This window comes from Neophocaena asiaeorientalis, unplaced genomic scaffold (genome assembly GCF_003031525.2).
Source record: "Neophocaena asiaeorientalis asiaeorientalis breed wild unplaced genomic scaffold, Neophocaena_asiaeorientalis_V1.1 scaffold348, whole genome shotgun sequence".
Taxonomy (NCBI): domain Eukaryota; kingdom Metazoa; phylum Chordata; class Mammalia; order Artiodactyla; family Phocoenidae; genus Neophocaena; species Neophocaena asiaeorientalis.
Genome location: NW_020172672.1, coordinates 1,858,982 through 1,870,563, shown reverse-complemented (window position 1 = coordinate 1,870,563; position 11,582 = coordinate 1,858,982). Strand labels below are relative to the sequence as shown.

Here is an 11,582-nt window from a genome sequence, read left to right as displayed (position 1 = left end):
TTCTATCCATGTGCAGATTCATGCAACCACCACCACCATCAAAATATAGAAGTAGCCCATCACTACAAAGATCTCCCAAGTGCTACCCTTTTATAATCACACTTCCTCTCCTCCACCCCGTCTTTCACCCCTGGCAACCACTAATCCTTTCTCCATCTCTACAATTTTGTCATTTCTGCAATGTTATATAAATGGAATCATGCAGTATACAACCTTTGGAGGTTGGACTTTTTCACTTTGCATAATGCCCTTGAAATCCACCCAGTTGTTGCTGCACGTGTCAATGGTGTGCTCCTTTTCATTACCGAGTAGTATTCCATGGTATGGATGCACCTCAGTTTGTTTCACCCATTAAAGGACATTTGGGTTGTTTCCACCCTTGGCCATGACAGATAAAGCTGCTGTGACTGTCTGTGTACAGGTTTTTGTGTGGACATAGGTTTTCATTTCTCTGGAATAAATGCTCAGGAGTGCAATTGCTAGAGTATATGGTAAGCATACGTTTTGTTGTTTAGTTTTTTAAGAAACTTCCGAAGTATTTTTCAGAGTGGCTGTATCATATTACATTCTTACCAACAATGTATGAAAGATCCAGTTCGTCTGCAGCCTCATTAACATTTGGTATTGTCATTATTTTTATTTTAGCTCTTCTAATAGGTGTGTAGTGATATCTTATCATGGTCTTAATTTGCACTTAAAAATTTTTTTATTGAAGTATAGTGATTTACAATATCATGTAAGTTTCAGGTGTACAGCACAATTCAGTTTTTTATATATGCTATATATATATATATGTATATATATATTCTTTCTCAGATTCTTTTCTCTTATAGGTTATTACATCATATTGGGTATAGTTCCCTGTGCTCTACAGTAGGCCCTTGTTGGTTAATTTGCACTTTTTTTTATAGCTAATGATGTTGAACACCTTTTTGTGTATTTATTTGCCCTCTGCATATGTGCTTTGGTGAGATGCCTATTCATTTATTTTGCCCGTGTTTAAATTAAATTGTTTTTCAACTGTTAAGTTTTTTAGCGTTCTCTGTATCTTCTACACACGTCCTATGTCAGATAGGTGGTTTGTAAGTATTTTCTCCCAGTCTGTAGTTTTTTAATTCTCTTAACAAGATCTTTTCAAGAGCAAGTTTTTAATTTTGATTAAGGCCAATTTATCGATTTAAAAAATTTTTGGATCACGTGTTTGATATCCTCAGACACCAAAGCTCAAGGTTCACCTAGCCGTAAGTTCTGAAGATTTTCTCCTATGTTTTCTTCTAAAAGTTTTAACAGCTTTAGATTTTACATTGAAGTCCAAGAGCCACTTTGAGTTGGTTTTCGTATAAGGTGTGGGATTTAGGGAAGGTCTCGGGGAGTTGTTTTTGTTTTTGTCTGTGGATGCCCAGTTGCTACAGCACCATTTGTTGAAAGGACTATCTTTCCTCTGTTGAATTGCTTTTGCACCTTTGTCAAAAATCTGTTTGCCATGCTTGTGTAGGCCTACTTCTGGGCTCTCTTTTCTGTTCCATTGCTCTCTAGGTCAACAGGACAGTGAAAATACTCTGTATGATACTATATGGTGGATATCACTACACACGTGTCCATTCCCCCAGAGTGTACAACACCCAGAGTGCATTCTAATATAAACTGTGAACTTTGGGTTATAACGATGTGTCAATTTAGGTTGATCAGTTGTAACAAATGTACTCACTCTGCGGGGGGGGGCGGGGATATTGATGGTTAGGGATGCTGCACATGTGTGGCGGCAGGGGGTATATGGAAACTTTCTGCACCTTCTTCTTAAATTTAAAACTAAGTCCTTAAAAAACAAAAAGAAATAAAATAAACATTGAAAAAGATGTGGAGTCACCACATTTGTTCAGATGATCGAACGGAAGCATGGATTGAAAATTCATAAAGGGTCATGAAGGGAATAAAACACTAAAGATCTCTTGGTTTAAAAAAAAATCACATAGAGTGCTTCCTCCCACTTTGTTTTTCTTTTTGAAAATTGTTTTAGCTACTCTAGTTCCATTGCCTTTCCACATCAATTTTAGAATAAACAGCCCTTGAAACTCATGGCTTTCTTTCGACGGGTGCAACAGGACCGGAGAGTGACAATTCCTCGGCCTTGACCACAGGAGCTACGTGGCGCTTAGAGCTGGAGAAGTAGTTCGGATGTGGCCCTGAGGCCTGTCCACCCACAGGCTGCAATCGCTGGCTCCCTCCAGCTTGCTGGGCCACAGCTGGGACTGAACTCATTCATCCAAGGAACAGTGAGCAAATGGACATACTCTCAGCGGCCTGACAAGCTCTGGGCTGTCTCACCTGGACTTTGGGGGCACCACAAAGGTACCAGGCATAGGAATCAAGAACTTGCCGGTGGGCCATGCTCATCCCAGGCAGCCTCCTCCAAGGGTCTTTCCTTAGAGGCTCTGGCCGTGGGAGCTGCCGACCAGGGCGTTTGCAGGCGCCACCTGCCTTCCCTCCCCTGCTCCCAAGCATCCCAGCATCTAGAGGTCTGTGCCCCTCTGGGAGGCTTCACCTCCACCCGACGATACCCGCTACAAGAGGAGGCTGAGAACCATTAGAATGTGAGCTCCACGGGGCGAGGGCTCTTATCGTTTCACTTGTCACTGGATCCTCAGTAACTACCAAAGCTGGTACTTAGTAAGGTCTCAATGAAAATTTGTTGAATGAAAGAACAAAAGAGCCAAGTATAAAAACACTAATGGTTACTAACAACGCCAGGGACTCATTAGAATCCATGGCTAGAAGGCTTTTCCAGATCCCTAAACCCCATCTCCTCTCTAGTCCTTGGAAATCAGGATACGGCAAGGATTCACACTCTTCGTTTAGCATCCTCCATGCATAAACTTTCTTTTGGAGACCACAGAATAGGGGCTGAGATGGAGGGCGGGGGATGAGTAGACGGAGCCCTGCTGGGGCAGTAATTAAGCGTGGGTAGAGAGAGATACGGCACATGCATGAACACTCAAGCACCCTCGCACACACCCCTTTACAACCCATCTCTTCAAAGCCGATATAGTGATAAGCCAGGCTTGGTCCAGGGTGGCTCAGACACCGGAAAGCAGCAGTAACGTGCATGCAGAGAGGAAAAGAGCCACCTCTCATGGGCCTGGAGCTGCTTAGGAACAGTTTGTAGTGGGCACGTATCAGAATGAATGCTTCTCCAAAGGGAATTCCAGTGTGAGCCGAGGCCAACCCACAGAGGTCATTAGCTGCCCAGCTCCATTCAAATCCAGCCCAGAAGCAGCCGCATAGCACAGGGAGATCAGCTCGGTGCTTTGTGACCACCTAGAGGGGTGGGATAGGGAGGGTGGGAGGAAGGAAGACGCAAGAGGGAAGAGATACGGGGATCTATGTATATGTATAGCTGATTCACTTTGTTATACAGCAGAAACCAACACACCATTGTAAAGCAATTATATCCAATAAAGATGTAAAATATATATACATATATATATATTAAAAAAAAAAAAGAAAAGAAATCCAGCCCAGCCTGGTAGGTAATCGGACTTGAGCTATCTGATGGCAAGGCTGAAAGATCAGTTATGGATCCAGCTTCCCCCTCTGTGCTGGGGGAAGAGAAAAAAGAGGTAGCTGGGAAGAGGTTAAAGTCACGTGAACAGGGGTGACGGTCCATGTGTAGAATGCCCTGAGATAGCCAGCCTTGCACACCTCAGCCAGGCTTGAGGCAACGAAGTAAACCTCCTTCAGGTATGCTTAACCACCATGAGGGTGGAGGCTAGAGGCTGCTGGGTCCCCTTCATCTGGGAGACCTGCCATCCATCATCCCTGCCCTAAGCACCTCCCTCAGCCCTGAGTGAGAGTGAGGTTAGCTCCGTCACTTGAGTGACAGAGGTCTCCAAGTTGGCACCAACCTGTAGACCAGACGTCAGGAGAGATTCTAAAAACTGAGACCCAGAGAGGGACCTTGGAGAAATAACTGTGACTCACTCTTGACTTGGAACACAGACTACGGAGTAGCCAGTGGGGGAATAAAAGAAGTTTCAGCAAATTAAAGGTAGGTTGGAGTTTGGAAGTTTCGCTTCTCTCCAAGACTGGTTTCACAAACACAGAAGCCCATGCAGAAAGTGTAGGCAGTTTGCTATTGTTTTCATTCTTCTCTCATTTTCCTTACACTGCTCACTCCCAGACCTCTAAGAAGCAGGAAAAGAGAAAATTGCAGAAAACTCCCAATAACCCTAAATTTTCATTTGCCCCCTATCGAAGCATCACCCTGGGATCTATAAGGTCCTGGGCGCTCGGGAGAAAAAGTTCCCAGAGAACTGCCAGAAATCATTGCCCAAGTGCTCTCCCGCTATTCTCCCATTTAATCATTCTTCACCTGCTCCACCAACACCCCACTGGAGGCTGAGAACTTCCCTTCCACACCTCATAAGTAATGAAGCCCAGGACCAGTCCCTGACTTTGTGTTTGGTTATCCTGGAAACCCCCCAACTCACCCACATTTGTTAGCATCAAGACCCCTACTTAAAGAGGCACCTCAGGAAAATCCACAAGCCTTGGGGGGCCAGGAAAAGCTTCTCAGGGTAAAACCACCATCTCTAAACATATTTTGCTTCCCATCCACTTTCCTGTTTCAATGGAAACCCAAAATTCCTTTCTGTCTCTCAACTTCTGCAGCTTTCGACTGTTTTAGCAGCAGATCGTCAGAGCTCAAGGGGCTGCTGGGGGTCCTTTCCTCTCTTCTGATATTCCTCTGTAGCATCAATAAAACACATGTGGATGCACGTGTGCCCTCCACCCCCCAAAACACACACATACTCCTTCCATCTCTCTCCAAGGGCGAGGATGGATCGACGGAGAAGGGAGGGGCAGCAGGATGGGAGTGCCCCAGATCAATGGATATTTGAAACTCAAACACATGGCCCGGGACTTACCCTGCATGTGTTAATTACCACACATGTGCCCATAAAGGAGTCTGTGAAACACAAGGGGCCCAAAGAACAGAGCGAGGCAAGGACATTCCAAGGGATTAAGTAAATAGTCTGAAGTTCTGACCCTCCTCCCCTCCCGGAGCACATGCATCTGGGTAAGATAACCGGACCTCCCTCCCTCCGTCCCCCACTTCTCCCCTCGGGCCCACACCTGTGGACCCAGGATCAGGAGCGACCCAGACCTCCTTGCGAGCCAGACGGCTGTGACCTGCTACCGCCTGGCCTCTCTCCCTCTCCCCTGCCTCCCACTATCTCCCTGGGCCTCTTCCCCCAGCCTCCTCCCGCTCTGCCTTTCTCCTTTTTCTCCTCCTCTCCTTTGGAGGACTGATTCCTGGCTGGCAACCAGACCCTCCATCGCACAATACGCCTTTTCATTCCTCCCCGGTGGAGAGAACTGATCCCTCCAAGCCCCATCCGTGGAGCATGTTCAAAAAGGCAAGAGGGTGGGGAAAGAAGGAGCTGGGTCCGTTCCTCCCCCGCCCCACCAACCCCCCAACACACACACCCAGACCCCCGGCCTCGCCCCCTTTCTGGCCGTCCTCCGGGCCTAGCATCCTTCTGGGCAGGTCTTGGGCTGCAAGCTCCGGCTCCAGGGAGATGCCTTCTAGGAGACCCCACATGTGGGCATGAGCTCAGACAACGGCCCTTTGTGTCCTCCCACCTGCTGCCCTCCGGAGCACATTCCATTCTTAAGCGGCAGCTGAAAAAGGGACCTCGGCGGGGCTGACACAGGATATTATAAATGCCCTCTCGCACCCTGTTCCCATTCAAACCCCAGCTTCCTGGACAGGTGTGGCTTCAGGTGGCCCTTCCTACAGGTGGCCCGAACCTGCTTTTCACTGCACTGCCCGTGGCAGACAAACAGAAGAGATTCAACACCTCTGTGGACCCTCTGAAGTAGAAGGAAAGAGAGGCCACTGGGCGGAAGTCAAGTGTCCAGGGGCGAGTCAGCCCTAGCATCTCCCCCCACCCCTCTGCCAGCCCTTTGCACCAAAAAGGAAGCCTCCACACAACCATCTAGGAGGGAGGAACCCACCGGGGTAAGGGAGCAAAGAGCTAGAAACTGCTGGAAACTTATCCCCCTGACACGAGGCTTCAGACTCTACCCCCCTGTTCCCCGCATCATCCTTGGAGGAATTGGATTCCCCCGCCTTCCTCCAACTGGATCAGCAAGAGCCCGCCATGACCACAGGTCTGGTTCTTACTGTTATCCACAGGGTACAAAGCCACAACAAACTTGAAAGGACAAGCGGGGAAGTACTTCTCTGTGTAGTTGAAGATCCAGAATCCTCTGGTTGGCCTTTCTTGCTGCAGGTGCTTCATTCAGCATCGTGTACTGAGTTCCCTTTGGTGGGGAAAGTCTGGGTGGTCCGTTTTGAACGATCGCTCTTTTTTTCCCCTACCACCAGGACCTCACGCCCAGGAATAAACGCTATGCTCCTGAAGACTTCAGTTGCAACAAGCAAAACTGAAGGCAGCTCCCTTTTCCAACCCCAGTAAATTACAGGCAGACACGCCACTCACATGGTTGATGATTTCAGATCTTTGCGTGAAGAAACGTTCATCCCCTCTCCTCCTTTCCCTCCTAGGAGGGAACTACCAACACTTGAGGCTGTCTCCCCCTGTGCTTGGAAGGACCTGGAAAGGTGCTTGCTCCCTTCTTTCACCCACTTACTCGCTCCTGCTCGCTGGAAGGGGAGCAGCCCATTGGGTCGCTTGGTCCATGGTTTCTATTGGGTGGTGGAATCACCAAGCTCCACTTCCACGTCTTCTTGGAGGGACAGCATGCAGTGACAGCATGTTCTCCAGACTCTCGGCTCCTGCATTCAGGCAGTGGGACTCTGCCTCCTGTTCTGGTCCCCAAGGAATAAGCACCTGGGGCAAGGTCCACAAGGTCTCCCTGTGACCACGGTGGAGGATAAGCCTGTACACCCCACACTGATCCTTGCATGCCCAACTCTCCACATGGGTTCTTATGAGCCTGAAGTTCCCAAGGCCCAGATTCAGGTGGGAGGGCTCCAACTCAGTCGAGACCTCCGGTCTGAGTTTTACCCGAGGACACAAAATGGGGCTTCTGAAGTGCTTGCATGTACAATAAAACCGATACCTGTTTCCCATGCAACTACCAGTGTGTATGCTGTCCTAGAAGTAAGAAGCGGTGAAGCCTAGTGTCAGCACACTGGAAGGTGTGGTCAGCACATCCCAAGGACCTATTCCTCATGTCGGCTGGTCCACTAAACAGCGCTCAGACAGATGCCCTAGTCGGGCCAGCTGCACAATTTGTAGGCCCAGTGCCAAGTGAAAATGCAAAGCCTTTTGTTCGAAAAGCAGGGGAAAAGGTGCCACAAAAGACACTAAAATATCAAGGCTTATCCTCTCTTCCATAGTCTCTCTCCTGACTTGTCACGATGTTTCTTAATTTGTTATTTAGCGTTGTTCTAGGTAATGAAAAATGAAAATTCTAAGCGTACTATGGAAGCCCTGTAGCCTGCATCACAAGAGCCCTCTGCCAATGAGGCTGCGGCAGGTAGGCATAGTACACGTGTCTCTTCTGCTCACACACATACTTCTTTGTCCCACTGGACTATACTTACAAAACCCAAGTTCAAAGGAAAATAATTAAGAATTTCAAGATAACAGCTGCATAAGTCACCTGCCCATGAAGCATCTAGTCTTAGTGAAAAGAATCTGGATGTGCTGGGACAATCATCAAGGAAAATCAAGGAGGAGGAAATGTTCAGATGGGTTTCCAAAATAAAAGGGTCAGGGCAGACTTGGGCATCCCTGCCTTCGTTGTGCGTTTCTGTTTAATGCTGGCTATCTCTCACTGTTGTGGCCTCTCCCGTTGCGGAGCACAGGCTCCGGACGCGCAGGCCCAGCGGCCATGGCTCACGGGCCCAGCCGCTCCGCGGCATGTGGGATGTTCCCGGACCGGGGCACGAACCCGTGTCCCCTGCATTGGCAGACGGACTCTCAACCACTGCTCCACCAGGGAAGCCCACTGGTAGCTTATTGACTGAACTTCCCAGGAACCAAGAGTCTCAGGGTCCCTGCCAGCTCTGTGCACTGCACCCGCTCACCTCTCTCTCAGAAATTCTGGGAGCTTGGTCCCCACTGCCGTACGAGCCTTACTTACCTCCGGGCTTCTGGGAGGAAACACAGAATAAGAATGGGAATTTTCTGCAGGGCACTTTTAGCTTTCACCCCAGGCTCCTTCCATCTTGTCTAAGAATGCCTGCTTGGACTGGCTTTAGAAGCAAACATTCAGATAAAGCGTGAAACTCCACTCACCTTTCCTTCCTGAGTTACCCTGGCTCACGGGCTTATCGGTGACTGAACCTTGGGTGAGAGGGGAAACAAAAACACAGACATTCAGAATGCGTCGCGGTTGGTTTCTTTCAAAGAGTTGGTAAAGCCTGATGTTATGAGCCTGTGGTTATGTATATATATATATTGTATACACATCTAGGAACATTATATACAAAGTGAGTACATACATACACGCGACTGGGGTTTGTTTAACATCAATGTCACTGATATCACAGCACTGTTGAGATGAACAATGATTTCCAGGCTCCCTGGCAATAGTCTTGACCAGATTTTTACAAAATTCCACAACCACATAACTCCTTTGTTGAACATTCCACGGACTGCCCCTCACCTCCACTTCCCACCAACTCCATGTTCTGAGCCCTATCCAGCCAGGGGGGCCAACTGCAAAGAAAACCCCTCTCACTGCAAATGCAATGACTGACATCCCTTGCTGGTTAGGGCAGGAAATCGGCGATTTTCCATCTGCATTAAGTAGAAAATTGTTGGCCCAATTGTAATGAATGGGCCAAAATAGTCTGAGGCATGGAAACAATTTTCTAGATGCAGCGTGTTCCCCAAGGAGGGGGCAGTCTGGGGGGTTGGCCAAACGCTTTGCCCTGCACGTGTTTGGATGCCCTGTGCCGCCATCCGACGGTCCTGACCCTGTTGCACCTGCCTTTCCCATGACACCCAACCCCGCACATGCAGGGCACAGCCAGCCGAGGCACACCAGGGCATCTGTGGAAGTCCCCGCGACAAAAGAGGAGAAACACATCGCAATCCGTATCCAACCCCTTCTCCGTATACTAGCTTTGTGCGAATTCAATTATATTTCCCTGCATGACTTGTTTCTAGCACATTTGTTTGCTTTATATGAAACTTTCCAGGTCATTTGCAAGGAGGCCTCATTCCTCCCCCTCCCCACACCGAGCCCAATTAAGGTTTCCAGTTTCCATGTAAACCACAAATAAAGTAAACTTTCCTTTTTGGCCTGCACATTTTGGTTTCCTAATGTAGATACTTACTGCCCTTTCCACTCACTTTTCCCCTTATATAGCAGGGCTGGTTGAAAAATGAATAAATTTGGGGAAAAAAGGAAAACGTTAGGACAGCAGGACTGCCTTTGGAATTTCCCAGAGGTTTTAGAATAACGTTTTCTACTTTGCTTGCACTTAAAAATTAAAAACAAGTAAATAATAAAATCTCGTATACACAGATTACAGAGAAATAGGAAGCAGCTGGTGGATGGGATAGGCTTTTTTTTGTTAACGTGGGCTGAGCTGCATGGTGAATTAAAGGAGTGTGTTGAAGTCCCTTCCCATCTGAATGGAAGTGGGAAGTGTGAAGCTTGCCTAAATCCGTAATGTGCGATCCCACAAAACTGGCCTAAGAACAAAATTTCTCTATGCCTATAAAGTTGGAAATAAAAAGGACTTAATTTTTCCTATGGACTCACCCAGAGAGTTGTTATAAAGCAGTGGTTCCCTAACTTGTGTCATCATGAGAACCACCTGAGAAGCTTCCTAAACATGTGGACTCCAAGTCTCCATGACCACTGGATCCGAACACGGAAGGAGAAGCCCCCACACCTGGGTTCTTTTCGAATTCCCTAGGCACTGCTGACGACAGCCAGATTTGAGGGCCGCGGTTATGAATGTTTTCCATCACCATACATTACATTGTTCAGGGGTTGCAAACATATGGCAACGTAGACCACCACTCTCCTCTCCTGCACCCGTGAAAGACATCACTAATTGGTTGTCACAGCCTTTGATGTTGAACTCCAACGCAGTCTTGAAATTTATCTCAATAAAGTGTGCACCCAGGGCCACTACCAACCAAGAGCACACAAGGTACAAACTTATATGCCATGCTCTCTAGAGGTCATGGCCGATGCTTGAGAAAAGAGCACTGAACCAGAAACTTAAACTCAAAATAAATACATACACACAGACATACACTGGCCCTATCACCCAACTGACAACAGAGCAAGCATGTTTGGGTAGACTCCTCCCTGACCTGGAAGAGGGCTCATAACCACCACCAATCTTTCAAAAGTGCACCCACAAGATTCAGGAGACCAGCCGAGGGGTCCCTCTCCCACCCTTTTCTTTCTTCCCGCCCTTCCCTACGGTACCTGAACATACAGGAGTTCTATTCTGCACAGAAGAGCCACTGATGGGCTTCCCATCTGGGGTGACACACCAGCAGTACCCCGTGTAAGTATGGCACTGCACCTGTTCGGGGAAGTGGGAAGGGGAAAAGAACCGTAAGTCTTGGGTCACAGTATCCACAATCACCTCCCACCTCCTTCAAAGCATCCCCAGCATAGCGGAGAACTCCTTCTACCTCTCACCCAGCATCCCTCCCCCAAGTGTCCCTTGAAGGCTGGCCAGACAACGTTGATTACATTTTCTGCGTGACCCCCGGGAGCAACCATAGCAATTTACTGTTTCCTTACGACATTTCATGCTTAATCTCTTATATCGCACTCGGATCCGTCCGCTGTGTATTCCATCCATTCGTAAAAAATGGACTGGTGAGCTAATTTGGCAAGTACAAGTTGGAATGTCACCACTGTAGGTTGATATGACCCTTCCTTAAGAAGCAGAGACAAGGGAAAAGCTTTTCTTCTTTTTCTAGCTTTTCCCAGCATCCGTTCCTATAGTCAGCCTGCCTATGGATCACATGGCTTTCTTGAGACAAGGGCACATGTGATGGGGTTAAGGTAAAAGCAAGGCCACTTGTTTTTAGGCCCGCAGATTCTAGCTCTAGATGCCCTGCGGCACCACTGTGTGATCTTCCTCAAGTCTCCGTGATCAGGTCCACGCTGCCTGGGAATAGTAAATGAGAATGAGGCTTTTGGCTTCATTCGGGGTAACTCTCCTTTCTCCTAAATAGCTGTCATTCTGTCCACGTCCTCCACCCCGCCCCACCATCCTTTTCCCACCCACTTTCTACACAGATCAGGGCGTCACCCCCCTGCGTGAAACCCCTCGACGACTGGCCACTGTACTCAGGATGGAGGTGATGGCGATTTGCACGAGCTCGAGGGTCCCCATGGTCTGTCCCCTGCCTATCCCCACAGCCTCATTCTACTCCCGGGTCTCCACACCCACCATTCCAGCCACACGCTGGAATGAGCCTCTGAGGCTCACAAACGCATCCTAGTGTCTCATGAGTCTGAACTTTTGTTTGCTCCAACTGGTCAATCTGCCCAGAATACCATTCCCCAACCCATCCCAGCACACTCCCAAACCCTCTGTCTTCCCACCCCATTCACGATAC

General features: G+C 48.3%; 1 protein-coding gene across 4 annotated transcripts in view; it reads right to left on the bottom strand.

Annotated features, from left to right (window-relative positions):
* The window catches only part of SMOC1 (SPARC related modular calcium binding 1), a 152,215-nt gene that overhangs the window by 44,280 nt on the left and 96,353 nt on the right, over positions 1-11,582 (bottom strand). For all 4 annotated transcript variants that reach the window (XM_024739663.1, XM_024739662.1, XM_024739660.1 and 1 more), the window contains exons 4-5: positions 10,432-10,531; positions 8,274-8,321 (exon numbers count right to left, since the gene is read on the bottom strand). In XM_024739663.1, the coding sequence (XP_024595431.1) occupies positions 8,274-8,321; positions 10,432-10,531 (148 nt within the window). The remainder of the gene's footprint in view (positions 1-8,273; positions 8,322-10,431; positions 10,532-11,582) is intronic.